Source organism: Trachemys scripta, chromosome 3, assembly GCF_013100865.1.
Source record: "Trachemys scripta elegans isolate TJP31775 chromosome 3, CAS_Tse_1.0, whole genome shotgun sequence".
Lineage (NCBI taxonomy): Eukaryota > Metazoa > Chordata > Testudines > Emydidae > Trachemys > Trachemys scripta.
The window spans coordinates 50,343,595-50,366,120 of NC_048300.1; the positions used below are offsets into that span (position 1 = coordinate 50,343,595).

Sequence of the window (22,526 nt, forward strand, 5' to 3'; positions counted from 1 at the left end):
GGTACACCCCCCGGCGGCCCGGCGCACCCCCCAGCCGCCCAGCACCAGCGGCCCCCGGCGGCCCGGCGCACCCCCTGGCTGCCCAGCACCGCCGGCCCCGGGCCAGGCCCCAGCCAGCGGCGCCGGATTTTCCCAGACATGTTCGGCTTTTGGGGATTTCCCCCCGGACAGGGATTTGAGTCCCAAAAAGCCGGACATGTCCGGGAAAATCCGGACGTATGGTAACCCTAACTGTGACCCCAACTCGAACCATAGAGTTCATCAGCACAGTGCTAGATACTTCTCCAACTCCAGAACACTCTGGCAGGCCAACTCAGCAGATCATTTTCAGAGAACCATGAATGGCCCCAATTCCATTTTCCACAACATATTAATCAGGTGGGGATTTCTCGTTGTGGTCTTGTTCACATCATATAGGAACAGCAACTGCTGGATGTTTTTTTTGCTCCTGAAGGGATGTAAACCCAGGCTCGCTGACACCTTTCTTTTCCCCTGAGTGCTGGATCAGTTCTTCACCTTTTCACCAACTCACTTAATTTCCAGAGTTTGAGAAAGTGGAAACAGAACTCTTGCCACATTATCCTGACCACTCCCATCAAACCCATGGCGATGTGCTCCTTCTGTCATCTGTCAATGAAGACACCTTTTCTGGTGGCCATTATCTCAGCTTAGAAAAGTCAGCAAAATACAGGCCCTCATGTCCCCATAAGGACAAAGTAATCCTTAGGCCTCATCCCAAATTTCTGCCTAAGGTAGTTTCAATCAATCAGTGCATCTCAATCAATTAATCTATCTCCCATTTTTTCCCCAAAACCTCACTGCAACCCAGGCAAAATAAAACAGCACATACTAAAGAAGGTTGAGAGCTTTATCCTTTTACTTAAATGGAACAAAGTTATTCACTTCTTCCCCCAGACCATTTATGGCTTTCCCAGAAAAAGTTAGAGGGCAACCTATGTCCACAGAGAGGTTATCCAGGTGTGTTTCTGTCTATATTTAGTGGTTCTCAGCACCCCCACTACACAAATTGTTCCAGCACTCTGCAAGCCACCCTCCATCCCAGATAATCAGAGTCCTGTTCTCTTGTGAATCTTGTTGGCAAAGGAACCGAGTGGCTGTTGAGGCCACCCTGCCCTTTATGCCCTCAGCTGTGGTGGTCACAAGGGATCTCAGAGTACAGGTACAACCCCAAGGGACACTGCTATCCAAACGAATCCAATCTCACACACGGACACATGCACAACTTGAGTGGAATCTGTGTGAAAACACATGTCAAAGAACCACAGTTACCATGGGGTAAATAACATGTCTTTCACCTTCTTTTCAGCTCCTAGTCCTGATTTTATTGCACTTCTTCCCATATTACCTGATAAGTACTTTACTTTCCCATGTAGATATCTTTTGATTCATGTAAAGTGAGAGATATACAATGACCTAGTGGTATTAATATTAGTTAAGTAAAACACAAATGTTGAGATTTTGGAAACTTTTAGAACTGTATAGTACAAAACAACCTGACTTTATTTTTATCACAGACATAATTATTATGCTAATGTTAATTTAAATGACTTGATGAATTTGTTCTCTCATCTTTCATATTTTATTGTTAGATTAAAATTCTCAGACCAGGAAGTTTAAATAGTGCAATACGAGAGTTTGTTATTGAGAAATTAGGAGCCAGATATCTTCAGACTGGAGGGATTAACTTGAAAGAAGTGTATGAAGATTCCAGTGCCACAACTCCATTAATATTTATTCATTCTCATGGTGAGATACTCATAAACTAAGAAGGGGCACATAAAACCTGGTTTATGAAGCATTACTTTTCAGATTTTAGTTTAGCTTTTATGTTCAATAGGTTGCCCCTGCTTCCTAGAGTGTTACCAACTTTTGCATTCATGTTATCCTTGTTTCCTGTTAAACTGAACAGCAAATAGTGAAACTGGGAGTAGACAAAAATCACAGGAAGAAGGAGGGTTGTGAGGGATGCTCCACATCAATCCACCAGTACCTCTGGCCTTGGAATTCTGCTCCAATCTTCAAATTCTCCTTTAAAACTGGGTTCAAGGTAGCTGCTGGTAGGGGAAGCCCTGCTCATCGTCACCAGAGATAAGGAACCAGGAGGCAGCATAGAGTTACAAGGCCTGGCTTTAAATGGATTCCCCAAAAAATCCATGGGCAGAGTTTTTCTCCTTCTAGACTGCCTCTTGTGTTTTTTGCCATGGGAGTGAGTGATCTGGCCCTATATTATTTGTTCAATATTTAAAATAACACTAAATAACTTAACCAAAAATGTTGGTTGAACCACATCCGCATTTTCCTGATAAGATGTACTTCTGCTGTTCAGTATCATTTGCTGTGATAGTTACCATTGTGAGAAATTCTTGAACTAATACAATCAAACCATCATTCTTATTCATCAGTGTCTCAGTGCTTTCTTCTGATAACACTGCTGTACAGCCAAAATGCTTCTGAAATAAATGTAGTCAAACTTTACTAATTCTGGGTCACTGAGAATGAAAATGGTGCTTAAAATTGTTGATTGGCTCTAGTTTTCAAGATATGCTATTGGGTCAGTATATACGACCCTTGATTTGGGAATGGCGGAGGATAAGTGAGTTATAAAGGGAAGGGATCTCAATTTAAACCAGAAATGACTAAAATACATCTTTGACTGGATCTATGAATAAATCTATGACTGGGTTTGGACAGTACTTGCTTTTTAGGCAAAACAATGAATGATGCAATCTAAAGCTGGTATTGCGTCGTACATGATATGAATTGCATCATGTTATTCCTAGAAGTCATGGAGGATGCAATCATAACGAAGCTTACATCACTCTACTGAACAAATTGCCCTATATCAGCTCTAGAAATCATACATTGTCTTGCTCTCTTATTTGTCAGTGTTTGATTTTGCAAAGGGACACATTTCTGTTTAGCCAAAGTGAGCAGAGATGCCTCGGACTTGTGTGAACAGTGCTGATAACTTCTGCTATGTTTGTGGTGAAGTGACTTTTGCATCACAAAAGCGCAGTATAACCACTATGGTTAAGAAAGCCTATCACCTTTATTTTGGCTGCAAAATTGGAGATCAGGACAAGAGGTGGGCCCCACACATATGCTGCAACACTTGTGCAACAAATCTTCGCCAGTGGTTGAACAGGAAAAGGAAATCTATGCCTTTTGCAGTGCCAATGATTTGAAGAGAGCCAACAGATCATACCAGCAATTGTTACTTCTGCATGGTGCCTCCAGTTGGGAAAGGTGTGTCAAAGAAGAAAAAGTGGACTGTGCATTATCCAAACATTCCATCAGCTATACGCCCAGTACCCCATGGAGAAGGACTGCCAGTTCCTGATGCACCAGAATCATTCTCACTTGAGTCAGAAGAGGAAGAGGATGAAACTTCTGGTCCTGAACCATCAATGTCACAGGACCCACATTTTCTCCCATCCTCCTCCTCCTCTAAACCACACCTCATAACACAAGGTGAACTGAATGACCTTGTCAGGGATTTGGAACTACCCAAGAGTAAGGCAGAGCTGTTGGGCTCCAGACTACAGCAGTGGAATCTCCTGGCAGGTGATGTTAGGGTTTCCATGTTCCGTGACCGTCAAAAGGATCTTGTCCCATTCTTCTTCATGGAAGGTGAGCTTGTAGCCTGCAACAACATCGATGGTGTGATGGCAGCCATCAACATCGTTCACGATCCAGATGAGTGGAGACTGTTCATTGATTCATCGAAGACGAGTCTTAAAGCTGTTCTACTGCATAATGGCAATGTTTTGCCATCAATTCCAGTTGGTCATGCAGTCCATATGAAGGAAACCTATGACAACATGAAACAACTTTTGAGGTGCATAAACTATGACCAACATCAGTGGCAGCTTTGTGGCGATTTGAAGATTGTTGCTCTCTTGCTTGGTCTGCAGACTGGATACACAAAGTACTGCTCTTTTCTCTGCGAATGGGATAGTCATGCAAGAGATTCCCACTACATCAAGAAAGATTGGCCACTCCGACAGTCATTGGAGCCTGGGAGGAAACGTGTTCAGCATCCACCACTTGTTGAATCAAGGAAGATTTTGTTACCACCCTTACACATCAAGCTGGGTCTGATGAAGAACTTTGTCAAGGCCATTGACAAAACACAAGCAGCTTTCAAGTACCTCCGTGGAAAATTTCCAAGGTTAAGTGAAGCTAAGATAAAGGAAGGTGTCTTTGTTGGTCCTCAGATTCGTGAACTTCTTCGAGATGATGCATTTGACCATGCACTGTGTGGCAAGGAATAGATGGCATGGAAAGCCTTCCAGTTAGTGTCAGTAAATTTTCTCGGAAACAACAAGGCAGACAACTACAGGTTGTTGGTGGAAAAGCTCCTCAAGGCATACAAAAGCCTTGGTTGCAATATGTCACTAAAGATACATTTTTGCACTCTCAACTAGATTTTTTTCCACCGAACTGCGGAGCAGTGAGTGACGAGCCCAGGGAGCGATTTCACCAGGACATTGCAACAATGGAGAAATGCTATCAGGGCAAATGGAGCCCATCAATGCTTGCAGACTATTGCTGGACAGTGACAAGAGATGCTCCATTTAATGAATACAAGAGACAAGCCAAGAAGCGCCGAGTAGACACTGAATAGGACTAAACTATGTACATAATAGTTTTTTGCCTTTTGGTTCATAATAAATTTTATTTATATAACCCTTTTGCTGATTTTTAAAGTGTTACATAAACAGGACAGGTGAAATATTATCATGTAAAGCAACCATAAACACATGAAAAGACCTAGGTTTACAATTTATGATTAAAACTCTACTATCTACACAATATACATAGACCTAAAATGTAAAAACTTAAATATCTTAGAAACAGTAGCCAATCAGTTGTTTTAATTGTCATATTTGAATTCGGCACATCAAAATACATAATAAATAGCACATTTTATCTCTGAAGCAGACGACTTCTCAAAAATTGTAGACCAGTGTAATATAACATAATCCATTTTTCCTCACCCCATGAGTCTCTTATAATGAAATGTATAATATTACAAAAATAATAACACAGATTACTATTCTTACAGGTGAGGTAATTAAAAATGACACATTTTCAAATACGTAACTCTAAAGATAATTTTTGACTGCTGTAGCCGCATAAATAAATCAATTCCATGTTGTTACACAGGAATAGACCCAGCAGCTCACCTTCTGCGCCTTGCACAGGAAATAAAAGGAAGCACACAGCATGTGAAAATGGTTTCTTTGGGACGTGGTCAGGGAAGCAAAGCTGAAGATTTGATACATAAAGCACAGCTGTTGAGTGGACAATGGGTTTTCCTCCAAAACTGCCATCTTGCTGCATCATTTATGCCCAGACTTTGTACAATTGTTGATTCGTAAGTGTTTTATTTATATTCAAAATATAAATTAAGTTATAAACTTAACCCGGCCAAATCTGAAGCAATCAATATAAATGCAAATATCAGTCTTTTTAACACAAGAGGTATGAATAAAGTCTCCGAAGAGGAACTGGAAAAAGTTTTCTTCTTTGAGTGTTTATATATTCTACTCTTGGCTAGCAATATCTATTGGGCAGTTCCTACAACCTGAGTGCCCTTATTCTCCTCTCCAAAGGGCATAAAGAGGAGAGCCATGCCAACCTACTCTTGGTTCCTTCATACCATCCAGGACTAAGAGACATAACTGAGAACAGTATTTGTCTCTTGCCCATTTGTGATTGTTAATACAATAATTTTGTATAAAATTGCTTTTAGTGTGGATACAGTAGTTTATGATAGGTTTCCATTCTGTGTAGTTTTTACTCTGTCTTTTAGTTACCCGGTACCAGGCTTCAGACCTTATGGCTGAGCAAAAATCACGAGGTTTCATGCCAGGTGGCTATACCCTTCAATGACAGGCATATTAGATGCCTATTTTGTCTGAGTGAGTGGTATATTACCAACAAATGCTCTATTTGTTGGTCTTTTTCCAAAAGAACTCAAAAGCAAGGGAGGCTTATTTAAAAGTATAGACAAGCCTATACTTGGTCCTGGACAAACAAGATCTGCCTGGATCCATAATATTCTTCTACTGGACCTGCTCTGGTGAATGGGAGTGCCACAACTTCCTCCATGGTTCCAGCTCCCAAAAAGTACTCCTTAGCTACTTCCATTTCTAAATTCTCTCTGTCAGAGAAATTCAGCCTGTCACTGAATGTAACAGACTGCACCAACCTAGCTCTACTCTCTCCAACAAAGACACCAAAAGATTAGACCACTTCAATAGGAAGAGTTTTATCTCAGCTAACCTATAGTTCTGCATTGTGAATGATCAGACCTCAATTCCAAATAGGATTTTATTAATTATAATAAGTTTTCTGAGTTCAGAAACAAACTGCTCCAGGAACCTAAAACACAATTGCAGACCATTGCCTGAGTGAGTGGACAAGCTGATAGCTTGATTGTCCCTCCAAGCTTCAGTATTGCATGGTGACTTTGGTTGCAATGAGATAAGCTTCATGACTTGAATTCTCTGGGTTCCCCATGGAAATTCCTACCACGGAGGATCTCCCCTTTGAGGTTAACAACATGTACAGTGACAAAATGGGTGAGTTGCTACAGTCCTTCAGGACTGTCATGCAACCCTCCACTCCCTGAGTATATACACCTCAGCACTTTGGAGAAGGCACTCCAAACCACCTCCCCATAAGCAAGAGCCTGCTTCTCCGCCCTTTTACTGCCAGAGAGCCTATGAACCTCCCAGGAAGTATCTACAGTGCATGGTCCCGTATTACTTCGGACCGCTGGGTGCTCCACACAGTAGAGAGGGGATACTCCATCCTATTCTGTGCCCTCCCATCCTTCCACCCCGCCTTCCCCATCCCTCTTCAGAGACTCCTCTCACGAGCAACTCCTTATACAGGAGGTGCACTCGTTCTTATCACTAGGAGCAGTGGAAGAGGTTCCTCAGGAGCAGAAGGGCAAGGGCTTCTATTTCTGGTATTTCCAAATACCGAAAGCCAAAGGCGGCCTCAGGCCCATCTTGGACATGCGAGAACTCAACAAGTTCATGAAGAAACTCAAGTTCTGCATGGTCCCTTTGCCTCCATCATCCTCTCACTGGATCCAGCAGACTGATATGGCGACCTCGACTTGAAGGACACATATTTTCATATCGCAATCACTCAGCCCCACAGGTTTGTGGTGAACAATACCCACTACCAATTCACAGTCCTTCCTTCTCTCACTTTTCCCAGACACAGAGAATCCTCTAGTCTGCAATCATAATTGTTGGACTTATGATGCTCAGAAAACCACATAGGCTTCTGATTTGTCAAAGTTATTGGTGTCTGCACTGTTCCACCATATGCTGAGTTCTGGGGAAAGGGTACAACTCCTGGATTTTAGCTAGCAGCTCCTGACCTGGACCTCCGTGGAGGCTCAGTGGAATACAGCTGTTGCTGCTATTGCTGCCCACCGGTACTCTTATCCCTGAAGGCAAGAGAACTGTCCCCCATTACCACCCTAGAGATCAGTCTGACCAGGGAGGGCCCCTCATGGCATGAGCAGATAGGCTGAAGTTGCCATTCATTGTCAGAAGTGATGAGTTCACCCACAATATCTGAAAAGGGAAGATCACCACCCAGTATATCCATGAACAAAAGGTAGGGGCTGTGGGGTTTGCTGCCGGAGATTAGTGAAAGGGGATCCACCTTGCATCTGTGAACCTGTTGGGCTGTTGAATTCTCTCCTCTACCCACTGCACCACTCACTTGGAATGCAGCTGAGTATTTTCTGATCCTGGCAACCCCCAGTACTTAGCTACCAGGTAGGAATGACAATTCCCAGTCTTATAGTGCATCATTAGAGGTTCTAATGTGAGTGGACAGCATCACGTTTCTGAACTGGACCATGATGTGAACATTCAGATTCTCTTTTGCAAGACCCACTAGCTCTCTTTCTAGGCTTACTACTTTGAAGAGTAAGACAAAAGGTGGAGAAATCACATTATTTCTGTCCAGGTTGTTTCATTTAAATTACTTGAGCAAATGGTAATGAAATTTGATTATTAAAAGTTTGCATCTTGCCTTATATATTTGGTAGAATAATAATTATGTTACCAAACTACCTGTCTTTACAGATTTACCCAGCCAAACATAAACATGGATCCTCAGTTTAGACTATGGTTAAGTTCCACACCTGATCCTTCTTTCCCCATACCTATCCTGCAGAAAGGTTTTAAGGTAAGGGCATAGGCGGCGAGTTGTATGGGCTCCACCAATGTTTAGACTTATATTTTCAGAACTATCCTGTCCATAGGACGGACTGGGGCAAACACCCCAGGGGGGCCCTTCACCCCGAGGGATTAGCGGGGGTCCTGGGATGTTAGCCTGGGGCCAGCAGCAGCAAGCAACCCGGCCCGAGCCAGCCCCGCTCCGCCCCTTCCCTCCCCACTCCACCCCTTCCGTCAAGCCCCTGCCTCGCCTCTTTCTGGCTTCTGCGCCCCTCCCTCCTCCCCCAAGCAACTCCAGGAGTGGGCAAGGGGCGAGCTGGGGCCGGGCCGCTCGCTGCTGCCAGTGCAAGTCTCCCTCTCCTCCCGCCCCCCCGCTAACCCCTTAGGCCACCCTGGACCCCATGTCCCCCCGAAGCTTGTGGCCCCCCCAAAGCAGGACGGCTCTGCTTGGACCCATTCTGGGCACCACCAAAAATTATACTAACCTGGCACCTATGAATAAGGATTGATATAATTTGCTAAAACACCACAATCAGAAAGTTGCTGTGGTTTTGGCTGTGAATACCCAATTTGAATATTTCAAATTTCTCATTCTAATATTAATATTATCTTAACAAGAAACAGAGTCAAACCAAAATTCTGCACTCTACCACCCAACCTTCATGAGGGAACTCAACTCCAGTTCCTCCAGTCTCCCCACATAAAGCCCAATTCTACTCTGAACTAGATGGCCTTGTTTCTCCATATGAAAAAGGAGACATTTATAAATACTACTTTGCTTAATAGAAACCTGTCTGACGACTGAAGATTTATTCCCCTCCCCCAAGTGAGCTGAATGTTATTCTTGCAGTAACAAGAAAAAGTTAGAATTCAAACATCCTGGATTTGTTTTTTTAAATGTTCAAGAGTTTGATACAAGTATATGTTGTAGCAATGAAATAAAATGAATGTGCTCTAGGAGAAGATGACCTCATGAATAAAACACTTTAATCTCTTATTTCCCTTGAAGAAATAAACAGAATTTTTTTGGTCTCATCTTTTCTTGGTGGATGAGTGCTCCGTTTTCCACTCTTTTAATTTGAGTGATTTTCTGGGAATACATCATTTTATATATACACATCCTTTAAGGCCATTAGGTTTGCTCATTCTTGTGGCTAAGAAGAGCTGGATGGTGCTGATGGGTTAGCTAGAGGAGGCTATCTGAGAAGAATGCAAGGTGGTCCATCCCCCAGATGCAGCCTACATAATGCTCTTAATCTCTCAGAGCAAAAGATTAAGCTTCACGTCGCATTCACTTTTCAGAAAACTATCAGCTAAAAAATCAGGTCCTCAGTACTGCAGATAAATTTACTTGGGTTTCCTGTTAGGGCACCATAACAGCTCTGCTTCTTCCCAAAAGTGATGGTTGTTCAATGGCAGAGATCCCACAGCAGAAATTTTTATAAAGTGCAGTAGTTCTTCATATATTACTCTGAGTAATTAGGCCCAAATTTAACACTTCCATGCTTTATTTCCACCTGCTCAAGGATTAATAGTTCCACTTTAATTCCTAGATTTATGACCACATGACCACCATGATGGCAAAAACAAAATAATCTCTGCTGAATATTGATACTCACATTTCAGAAAATATGTATATATTAATTATTATATGTTTATATGAATTGTTTATTTTAAAATACTTCTTCAGAAGCGGTGTAATTGAAAACTAATGAGTTGTTTATTTACATTATATCCTACAGAATATTTTGTAATGTTTTCAGAAAAAGGGCCCCGCTTATGCAAAAATGGTGAAAATAGTAGTGTCTAACCCACTGGTTTTCAGAAGAATAGTTGTAGTCAGCCATTAATGAAATCTAGATTTCTTCAAGTGTCCTCTCTATTCCCACTTGTGGGATTCAGCACCCCTGGCATCATGTTGCAGACTTTTTCTAGTGAATGGCATCCATGGAGGGGGACTGGTCTCAGATGCCCTTCAGTTCTTTTTTAACTGCTGAAGGTGCAGTGACCCTGAATCACATAGTGTGTGTGATGCTTTCCTCATCTTTTTCTTTCTTTTGATTCTGTCCTTTGTGACTATTTGCTTTTTAGTCAGTTAGATTAACAGCACAGGTTTCTTCAGTTTGAAGAATAAAGAATAAATGGTATCCAAGGGGCACAGGTATCATCTGGATGACCCGCAGGAGTGGGAGGGCCATCTCAAACTCTCCTACTGACAGGGGAGGATCTCAGGCCCAGTTGACTAAGTCTGGCAATGTGTAAATCCAGCATCAATTTTGGCCATCCATTAACCTAAAGTGGCTGTGTCCCTGGCTTAAGCCTCGCCCATCTCCGTGATCTTTTCTGGGTGAGCCCCATGCCAAGGTCCTGGTGCCAACCAGCACTGAGGTCCCTGGATCCCTCTGGGTCTAATTCAGTACTGAGATACCAACACAGTTGACATGCTGCCAAAGTCTCCTGATCCCTCCAGATTGACCTATTCATCACCAAGGTCAGCATCCTTGTTGCAGTGTCAAAGTCCCTGTATTCCTCTGGGTCAGTCTAATTCCAGCACCTTTGATGTGTGCTAAGGTTCCCTGGATTTCTCACGGTCAGCCTAATTTGATGCTGATGTCCCAATATTGTTGATGTAGCATCAAAGCACGTGGATCCCTCTGGGTTGATCTATTAGCACTGAGGGTCCGGCACAATTAATGAAGTGCCTAAGTCCCTGGATTCCCCGCAAACAACCTGAGGTCTCAGTATTGTTGATACATCCATTGCAGGCCTATCTTTTTTGTAGAATTTGCACGGCTGTTGCTTGAAGCTCTGTATGTAAATATATTGAAATAAAAATGTCTTTTGCTGAGGTCTGATGTGGGAGAATGAAATTATAATCACTTCCAACATTCTCTTGTATTGCAATCTACAGCTGATGCTCATGTTGGCAGTTTGCAGTCCTTGTTCACCTAGACTTATCAGCCCAACTTCCTCAGAGGTTATACATCTTGCTAATCTCTCACAAGTGGGAATATATGGAGGCCACTTGAAGAAGAAAGAGAGGTTACTTACCAGAAACTGTTGTTCTTTGAGAGTTTTGCTTCTGTATATTCACACTCCCTACTCACCTTCCCCTCTTCTTTGGAGTCTCAGGTAAAGAATTCCAAAAGTAGCAAAGGAATTGAAGGGTGGTTGGAGCCACACCCTCTTTTATATCCTTGGAATCCTCCACAGGCGGAGCAGGGGGTGAACGGGTAGCATGAAGGGTTTGGCCAGTCAGAACTACGAGTCAGAGTTAGGAGTCAGTAAAACAAGTCAAGGGTCAGAATCAGAGGTGGAAGTCAGAATCAAAGACTGGGGCATGGATCAGGAACAAGGCAGGAAAGCAAGAACTAGGTCAGGAAAACCAGAATCAGGAGCAGACAGGGAAGCAGGAACCAGGGACAAGGCAGGAAAGCATGGCTCAGGAGTCAGGCAAGAAGGCAGGGTTCAATGTAGCAACTACCCAGTTGCACAAATAATTTCCTGTGTCTGCTTCTGGTTTAAATAACACAGCCAGACCAATAGGTGGGGCCGGGCACTCATCCAATCAGGACTTCGATTGCTGATGCCTCTGGTGGGGCTAGGGTTCCATTAGCCATTGAGCCCACCAGTTACTAGCAAGTCGCCAGATGGTAGCCAAAATACGAAGGTTGCTTGGGGACCTGAGGATCGTGGTTGAAGACTTATGGATCCTTATGGGGGTCAGATGACTAGCACCAATGAATATTGATCACTAATAAAATTCCACAGTTCAACACAAGGAGCATTATATCTCATAAGTGTGAGGGACGACACTTTCCAAGAACAACAGTTACTTGTAAGTAATCTCTCTCTTTTTCTGATTGATCATATCCAATTCAGTAACTAATCCACTAAAAAAAAAGTAAAAGGGTTTTGTTAGATTTGTTTTGCTCTCATCCATCTGCCTGCCGCATATTATTCAGAAAATATAATAATAGTAATACACTTGCCTTGTTTCCCTCTTTTCTTTTTTAAAGATGGCAATAGAACCACCTCAGGGTCTGAAGGGAAAATTACTTCAGACATTTGGATACAGTGGCAGCGGAGAGGTAACAGAAATTATCTTCAACAAGGTTGAATGTGGCTTATCATGGAAGAAGCTGGTGTTCAGCCTGTGTTTCTTCAATGCTGTAGTTCATGAAAGAAAAAAATATGGAGCTTTGGGCTGGAATGTCCCATATGAATTTAACTCTTCCGATTTAGAAGTAAGTACTTTGCAAAAAAAACCACAATGAAAAAAATAAAAAGTTATCTGGAACTCTGATTCCCAGGTTCATGAATGCTTACACTAGAGATGGGTCTGAACTGGAACACCTAGTCTGATCTCCCAAGTACACAAATTCAGTGTCTCACGCCCATGCCTAACTTATACTGTACTTTGATTCTAAGTTTATCTCCCAGGAGCTATTCAGTTTCTGGGAGACAAAATCCCAATAAGTTTAAAATAAAAAGTAAACACTCCAGGGTCAGGCCTGGGAAGAACCCAGTGATCACGAAGTATTTATAAATGTGTCTGAAAAAAAGAAGATTATGGAAGACCACCATATATCATTTTTCCCTAGAATACAGGAAGGGTACCCCATATCCCTTCTAATACCACTAGTGCAGGAGATCATGAAAACACTGTGGAGAAACAAAGACTCCATAATTCCTGAAACCAGCAGGTAATTGTTCTTCTTTGATCACTGCACATGTGGATCCCACTCGTGGTGTGTTGGGCACCCCAGCACAATAGTTTGCAACATTTTCACTAGCAGTGTGTAGTAGGAGGCGCATTCACACTCCGCGTACCCTTCCCAAGGGTATAAAGAGCCTGAGACCCTAATTTCCACTCAGTTCTTTGCAACCACCCTAGGCAGACAGATAGAACAACATCAATATCCCTTTTATAGTTCTTTGTTGCTTAGATAGGATGTTACTTTTTAGTAATTGGAACTTAGTATTCACTAGCGTTACTGTTACTCTAGTTTTTTAAAAGATACATTTTAATTTTGTTTTTTATTCTCAGGCAGTAGGTTTTTAGTTTAGATACAACAGCGCTGAGTTCTATTATGATAAATTGAACCTACCAATTTACCCTAATTGTGGTCTCAACTGTAAAAAGTATGTGAAAGTTCATAAGATGTCACAATAACAAATAATAACAAATGTTGATGGGAAACAGTACAAAAAGGAGACTGAATTAGTCCAAACTAAAAGTTCATCCTAAGCAGCTTGATACCCTCCACCTTCAGAGGCCTATATAGCCTTACCTGTTAATGAGGCTCTTTTAGATCCAGCAAAGATTGTTTGGCAAACACTAGCTTCCATTCCCCTTACATGTAAAAGAGCAGACAAGAAGTACTACGTCTCAGCAAAGGACTCAGAGTTTTTATTTTCCCACCTCTCACTTAACTCCCTGATAGTAGATGTGGTGAAGGAATGTAGTAGGCAGCACCATGGTAAATCAACACCTCATGATAAAGATCACAAGTGCCTGGATCTATTAGGGAGAAAGTCTTACTCCTCGGCCTCTCTTCAGTTCAGAATTGCCAATTATCAGGTCTTGATGGCAAAATATAACCACATCAGCTATACCAAACTCGCCTCCTTTGTTGACCACCTATTGGCAGAACACAGGGAGCAGTTTCAAGTGATTGTGGCAGAGACCTAGCTATTGGCCAGAACAATGTTGCAAGCCTCCCTCGATGCTGCTGACACCGCCACTCGTTCAGTTGCCACAGCAATGGTAATGAGAAGAGCCTCCTGGCTCCAGCTCTCTGGTTTCCCTTAGAAGGTTCAAACCATGGTCGAGGAACTTCCCTTCAATGGTTCTAAATTGTTCACGGATTTGATGGATGAGCCTCTGTGAATAGTGAAGGATTCCAGAGTGACTTTGCATTCTCTTGGCATTTATACCCCCTTCATACAAGAGAAAACTCGGCAAGTCCCAGACAGCACAGAGATCCCACCCAATCCCACTGAAGCTCTGCCTCTTCCCCCCGGTCAACCCCTGCCCCACCTCTTCCTGCCCAGTTCCGCCCCCTCCCCCAAGCGTGCCACGTCCTCGCTCCTCCCCTCCCTCCCAGCTTCCTACCTGTACATTGCAAAACAGCTAATTGTGGTAGGCGGGAGGCACAGGGAGAGAGGGAGAGGGAGGCGCTGATCTGACCGCGGGGCTTCCGCTGGCGGGTGGAAAATGCTGGGGGAGAGAGCTGATGGGGGGCCGCCAGTGGGTGCTCTGCACCCACCATTTTTTCCCTGTGAATGCTCCCGCCCCAGAGCGCATACGGAGTTGGCGCCTATGATATGAACCACACCTAAGAAGGCAGAGGTTTCAGAGAAGGAAACTATCCACTTCTCAGCCTTCTGCCTCACACCCATCCACTTCCAAACAGCAATTTTGATGTGTCTGTTGAGAGTGTGAACTACAATCCTCATCCTCTCCTCTGCACCAGTTCACCAGCCTTCCTTCCTTCGGCAAACACCTTCACCACTTTAGGCAAGCCTGGGAGTTAATCACTCTAGACAAGTGGGTCTTGGAGATCGTTTCCACAGATTATTCAATACACTTAATTTAACTTCACTTCTCCCTTCTCCATCCCTCTTCAGGGACCCCTCTAAGAGCATGCTTCGCCAAGAGATAGACACTGTTTTATGTTTGGGCGCTCTAGAACCAGTCCCCATGCAGCACAGAGGGAAGGGAGTTTATTCAAGGTACTTCCTGGTACCAAAAAGAGTGGAGGTTGGATACTTATCCTAAATATGAGACTACCTATGTGAAGGTACGGAAATTCAAAATAGTGATGTTGCAGCGATAATTCCTTCACTAGAGCAAGGGGATTGGTTTTCAGCCCTCAACCTTCAAGACACTGTTGGCTTAGTGTGATGGGGTGGACTAGGCTCTGAGGCCCCCTGCTTGAGGCCTTGTGGCCCTGCCACACCCGCCCCAGAAGAGGGCAGTAGAGAGGTCCTCCAACCTGCCTAGAGAGGCTGTGAGGGAAGCAACTAATCAGGGTCCAGCAGGCTACTATAAGAAGAGCTGCAGGGCCAGCGCAAGTTCCATTTTTTGATAGAGCTCGAGAGTCCTGGATGGTATGTGGCTGGCTGAGAAAGCTGCAGGAACTCAGATGAGGTGGTTCTGCCAGAAGCTGGGGAGATCGAGAAGGATCCCTAAGCCGGTTGCAGGGATTCCATCAGGACAAGGCCCTGAAGTAAGGGTGAAGATGCCATGGGGAAGTGGCCCAGGGAATTAGAGCAGCAGTGCAACTTAGATAAAGGGACACAGTGACAGCAGCTATATCTACAGGGTCCCTGGGTTGGGACCCAGAGTAGTGGGCGGGCCTGGGTCCCCCCAACCTCCCCATTAGTCACTGAGGGAAGTGGCCTGGACTTTGAGGCACCCCAAAGGGGAAACTGAACTGCAGTGGCCCAGCTGAAGAGCTGGGGCCAGAAAGGCACTGAGAGGACGAACACATTGCCTTCAGGGAAGGAGCCCTGAAGCACTGCTGTATTCCAGAGCAGGGACAAACTGAGAGAAGCATTACAGAGGGCCCTGTAGACAGACTGTATATGATTTGGCCAGAGGGCTAAGTCACCGAAGACCCACCAAAGACAGAAAGTGAGTGTGCAATCACATGCACTCGGCCATGCAGTGCTCGCGAGAGGTGAGTCTGCCCCGTTACACTTCGAAATTACAAATTGAAGGCACAAAGACTGTTAGCAACAATGCATATTTCCACATCACTATCCATCCATCATTCCATCCATCCATCTATCCATCCATCCATCCCACAAATGGTTCCTCCACTTTGTTATTAGCCAAGATTACTTCCAATATTGAGTGCTCCCCTTCAGCCTATCATCTGCCCCAGCGGTTTTTTCGAAGATTATATCAGTGGTAGCACAAGAAAGAAAATCCACAAGAAAGGTCTCTTCCTCTAATTGGGTCTACAACTGAATATACAGAAATCAACATTGACCCTGGAACAGAGCCCAAAATTCATAGGGGCACAATTCAGTGATGGCAAGAGCCTACCTTTCTCAACACAGATTTGTAGCCCTCGCCAACATAGCAAACACGATTCAACTCAGTCCACAAACCATGGTCAGGAACTGCATTCAATTACTGAATCACATGTCAGCCACCAACTTCATGACACAGTAAACCAAACTTTGAATGCACTGCCTCCAAGGATGGCTCAGAACCATTTACTTGCTCACCAGACACAGTCTGCATAGGCTTCTTTCCATACCTGCCTTTGTGAAACAATCTCTCAATTGGTGGAAGAACTCATCACAATGAGTGCACAGGAGTTCCATTCACACAACTTTCCCCAGTGGTCTTATAACAATGGATGCCTTTCTGTTAGGATGGGGAGCGCATCTAGAAACTCACATGATCCAAAGCAAGGAGATGATGCTACATATCAATCTCAGGGCGGTCAGATGTGCCTGTCTCTGATTCCTACTGCTAATCAAAGGCAAGCACATAAAAATAATGATGGACAATATATCATGCACATTTTACATTAACCTTCAGGGGAGAGCAAGTTCCCCATCCCTTTGCACCAAGGCAGTCAGAGTTGGAAGCATATAAAACTGTATTACTATCACAGTGGCCTGTCTCACAGGTATCCAGAATATTACTGTGGATGCACTCAGCAGACACTTCTTCCAAGACCACGAATGGGAAATAGATCCCAACATATTATATCACATATTCCCTCAATGGAGCACCCTCCAAATAGATCTGTTCACCACAGAAGTAAACAAGCAGATTGGGTTGCCAGTCCTTAAAGAATGCTTTTCAACTTCAGTGGTCATCAGCCTACTGCACATGTTCCCTCTGACTCCTCGAATAGGCAGAACATTGCTCAAAACAAAGAAAGAACAAGGCCAAATCATCCTAATAACCCCCACTTGGCCCAGGCAAATGTGGTTTCCTTACCTCCAACATGCTGTCTGATCATGCTCCACAACACTCCCTCTGACAGGTTGGATCACAGAAACCCCCTTGGGAACTGCCAACTGAAGCGCCAAGATTACTTCTGCCCCTGCTTTCCCTGCCAGCTTGGGACTCCAGCACCCTGTCTTGTAGAGCCAGACACGCCAGTCTGCTCCAACACCGACCCAGAGTCTGAACCACGTGCCCCAAAGCTGCAGACTTAACTGAAAGCCACTTAAGAAGTGTTCCTGTCTATAACACCCAGATGCCCAACTCCCAATGGGATCCAAACCCCAAATAAATCTGTTTTACCCCGTATATAAGCTTTATACAGGGTAAACTCATAAATTGTTCGCCCTCTATAACACTGATAGAGAGATATGCACAGCTGTTTGCCCCCCATCCCCAAGGTATTAATACATACTCTGGGTTAATTAATAAGTAAAAAGTGATTTTATTAAATAAAGAAAGAAGGATTTAAGTGGTTCCAAATAGTAATAGACAGAACAAAGTGACTTACCAAGTAAAATAAAATAAAACATGCAAGTCTAAGTCTTAAGAAAACTGAATACAGATAAAACCTTACCCTTAGAGGAATTCCAGTAAGCTTCCTTTTACAGACTAGTCTCCTTCTAGTCTGGGTCCAGCAATCACTCACACCCCCTGTAGTTACTGTCCTTTGTTCCATTTTCTTTCAGGTATCCTTGGGGTTGGAGAGGCTCTCTCTTTAGCAAGCTGAAGACAAAATGGAGGGGTCTCCCAGGGATTTAAGTAGACTTGCCCTTGTGGGTGGAGACCCCCTCCTCTCTCCTATGCAAAGTCCAGCTCCAAGATGGAGTTTTGGAGTCACATGGGCAAGTCACATGTCCATACATGACTGAGTTTCTTACCAGCCAAGCCACATTCCTGGGAAAGCTCCGATGTGGATTGGCATCTTCGAGTTCATTGTTGGCTTAAGTGGTTCTTGATTGGGCACTTAATTTGCACATTCCTTTCTCAAGAAGCTGACCAAATGCTCTACTAGGCTAGTTAAAATCAAACAAGTACACAACCAATATTCATAACTTCGAATACAAAAATGATATATGCATATAAGTAGGATAAATATATTCAGTAGATCATAACCTTTACATAGATATGTTACATGGCATATGTAATAAAAAACATTCCAGTTATGTCACACATACATTCATAAGCATATTTCCATAAAGCCTTATGGGGTGCACCATCACACTCTCCACCTTCTCTCCTAAAACCGCGGGACGATTCTTCACCCCAATTTCAAGATTCTTCGTCTCAAAGTGCGATTAAGCGAGGGCTCACTGGGTAGAGATAACCTGTTCACTCAATGTAAAAGGAGTGCTACTACACAATGGTAAACAATCTACTTGCTACATGTATTGTCAGAAATGGACACATTTTGCCAGTTGGTGTGGCCATAGACAGCATTCACCAGTGACTGCATCACTTCCAGATATACTAGATTACACCTTAGCCCTAAAAACTTCCGGTTTACTGATGAGCTCAGTAAGAGCCCACCTAGTAGCCATCAGAGCCTTTCACACACACCCATACAGGGCTATTCCATCTTTAGCCTCCCAACTACAGGATGGTTCCTCAAAGAGCTTGGAAACCTCTACCCAGTGGTCCAACGTCCATCTCCAATATGGGACCTCAGTCTGGTCCTTAAATGCCTCACAAGACTTCCTTTGAACCTCTAGCTTCTTGTTCACTACTCCATCTGTTGACAAAGACAGCATTCCTGATAGCCATCATGTTGGCATGACAGTTTGGTGAGCTACAGGCCCTGATGGCATATCCCCCTTTCGCAGTGTTTTTTTAAGGACAAGGTCATGCTTCAACCTCACACCAAATCCTTACCTAAGATCTCTTCTGCAGTCCATCTCAGTCAGACAATTCACTTGCCTGTCTTCTACTCCAAACTGCATCTGAACCCCCAGGATGTAGTACTGCATACTCTGGATGTCAGAAGAGCTCTAGCTTTCTATCTAGACAGAACAAACCCCTTCAGAAAGACCGAAAAGTTATTCATCTTGATAGCAGACAGATAAATGGGTTGGCAATCTCTAGCAAGAGACTTTCCAAATGGATTTCACACTGCATTAGCTCCTGTTACCAATCTCACAACATTGAGCCACCCTAGCTCATATGCACCTATTCAACAAGGTCCATCGCCCCTTCCACGGCCTTCCTTAATAACGTACCAATCATCGAAATATGTAAAGCTGCCACTTGGGCTTCTGTGTGTATGTTCTCTGAACACTATGCAATCACCCATGACTCCACTCTGACACTATATTCAGCTCGATTGTACTCTCTGCTGTACTGGATTCAATTCAGAAGCCCCCTCCACCTTAGAGGGTACTGCTCAATAGTCACCTAGAGTGGAGCACCCACAGGGACACACATCTCGAAGAACCACATTTACAGCACAGGGTGAGTAACCATTTCTTATCCCATCAATAAAAGGATTGTCATCATCTGATTCCTCTTTAGACTTCAGCAGGAGGCCTTCACTGAAGAATAGAGCAAGTCAGCAACAAGACAACAATAACAGTAAAGGCAATACAAACTAGCCTTATTATGAATGTAAAGATTTAAGTTCTAATTACTTTCCTTGATATCCTCCAAGTTGGGTGAATGTGTGTCATCCATAAGATCCTCAACTGTGGCATATTGACCCCCATGATCACAGTATCTACAACATTCAGGATGAGTTCCCCACAATACATGGAGCATACATGTAAGTCACTTAATTCAAGTTCTTGAGTGTTACATCATTCTCCTCCTTGGTTTGTGGAATCAGAAAATCAACAGAATTATAGTGATAAAGATTTCCCTACCTACTCAACTGGCGATATGCCAACCAATCACTCTCCAGCCTGTTCCTCATTTCCTCTGTCAGGATGCTGGCAAGGTCCATCACCCCAATCTCCAGCTCAAGGCATGGCCCTTTGATGGTTCCAAAGCTTGGAAATGACCTGTTCCCAGTATGTAAAGGTGATCCTGTTACATAGCAGGAAGCAAACTACTTTCACATATATGTTGAAAGGTGGAAGCAATTCTAACTCTAGTGACTTGAAACACATTACTTCTACTTCTACATCCTCTCCACTACCACTTGTGTGAGATTACATCCTAGAACTAAAGATGTCAGGATTATCTCTAAACTCCATAAAGGTGCTTCTCGCAGCCATCACTGTCTTCCATCATAAGATAGAAGGTTGTTCTGTTTTTGTTCATCCTTTCACAAGAAGGGTTCTCAAGGGAATGAGTAACCTCTTCCCGCAAATCACATGGTCTACATCGGCATGGGATCTCAACCTTGTCCTCAAATGCCTTACAAGGCCTCCCTTTGAACCCATGCCCATCAGCTCTCTTCATGAAAACCACATTCCTAGTGTCCATTAGTTCTGCTCGGAGAGTGGCAGAGATTGGGGCTCTAATGGCCTACTCCCCCCCCCCCATTTATAATCTTTTTCAAAGATAAGGTTACACTATGACCGCACCCCAAATTCCTACCAAAAATACCTTCAGACTTCCATATAAACCAGCTTATCCACTTGTGAGTTTTCTTTCTAAAACCACACCAGGACAAAAGGGAGGCGACATTACACACATGATGTCAGGGGAGCACTAGCCTTCTATTTGGATAGGACTAAGTCCTTCAGGAAAGCTCCCAGACTATTTCTCTTCATTGCAGACAGATCTAAGGGATCCTCAATCACTAAACAAAGTTTCTCTAAATCGATATCAGACTGCATTACCTATTGCTATCGTTCTCACAACATTCAGCCTCCTCCTAGAGGATGAACACACTCCAGATCTCTCTCCACTTCCATAGACTTCCTCAAAAACATTCCGATCACAGAAATGTGCAGAGCAGTGACTTGGACATCTGCTCATACATATGCTGAACATTATATAGAATCAATGTCCAATGCCATATTTGGCTCCACTGTCTTATCCTCAATTCTAGACTCAATTCCTAAGCCCCACTCCTCCATTGGGGCACTGCTGCAGAGTCACCTGCAGTGGAGCACCTATAGGGACACTACTCGAAGAAGATAAGGTTACTCACCTTGTGCAGTAACTGTGGTTCTTCAAAATGTGTGTCTCTGTGGGTACTCCACTACCTGCCCTCCTCCTGCCTGCTTTGGAGGTCTTACCAATGAGCTCTGAGATAGAGAAGGAACTGAGGATGGTTTGCCTGCAAAGCACTATGTAGCCCTGATGCAGGGCATAAGACGGGGAGAGAGCAGAGTCAAATGGACACTGCTACCTAAAATCTCTGATCTGAGGCGCAGGAAGTGCAAATACACCTACAGTGGCACACCAATAGGGACACACATCTCGAAGATCTACAGTTACAAGATGAGTCAACTTTTATTTATTTTAATCTGTTTTTATAGTTAGTATGCAGCTAGTAGGGTGCTCTTGAAGGATTCAAATATATCATGAGGTTCTGATAATGATAAAGCTTTTGATACGGTCTCGCACAGTATTCTTGCCAGCAAGTTAAAGAAGCATGGGCTGGATGAATGGACTATAAGGTGGATAGAAAGCTGGCTAGATCATTGGGCTCAATGGGTAGTGACCAATGGCTCCATGTCTAGTTGGCAGCCGGTATCAAGCGGAGTGCCCACAATACTGGGGCCATTTTTGTTCAATATCTTCATTAATGATCTGGAGGATGGCATGGATTGCACCCTCAGCAAGTTTGCAGGTGACATTAAACTGGGAAGAGTGGTAGATACGCTGGAGGGTAGGGATAGGATACAGGGGGACCTAAACAAAATTAGAGGATTGGGCCAAAAGAAATCTGATGAGGTTCAACAAGGACAAGTGCAGAGTCCTGTACTTAGGACGGAAGAATCCCATGCACTGCTACAAACTAGGGACCAAGTGGTTAGGCAGCAGTTCTGTAGAAAAGTACTTAGGGGTTACAGTGGACGAGAAGCTGGATATGAGTCAACAGTGTGCCCTTGTTGCCAAGAAGGCTAACAGCATTTTGGGCTGTAAAGTAGGAGCATTGCCAGCAGATATAGGGGCGTGATCATTCCCCTCTATTCGTCATTGGTGAGGCCTCATATGGAGTACTGTGTCCAGTTTTGGGCCCCACACTACAAGAAGGATGTGGAAAAATTGGAAAGAGTCCAGAGGAGGGCAACAAAAATTATTAGGGGGCCGGAGCACCTGACTTATGAGGAGGGGCTGAGGGAACTGGGATTATTTAGTCTGCAGAAGAGAAGAATGAGGGGGGATTTGATAGCTGCTTTCAACTACCTGAAAGGGGGTTC

General features: G+C 43.8%; 1 protein-coding gene across 1 annotated transcript in view; it reads left to right on the forward strand.

Moving 5' to 3' along the window:
* The window catches only part of DNAH14 (dynein axonemal heavy chain 14), a 499,756-nt gene that overhangs the window by 440,508 nt on the left and 36,722 nt on the right, over positions 1-22,526 (forward strand). Inside the window, exons 74-77 of the mRNA XM_034764559.1 lie at positions 1,611-1,767; positions 5,191-5,401; positions 8,145-8,247; positions 12,257-12,484. Of these exons, the coding sequence (XP_034620450.1) occupies positions 1,611-1,767; positions 5,191-5,401; positions 8,145-8,247; positions 12,257-12,484 (699 nt within the window). The remainder of the gene's footprint in view (positions 1-1,610; positions 1,768-5,190; positions 5,402-8,144; positions 8,248-12,256; positions 12,485-22,526) is intronic.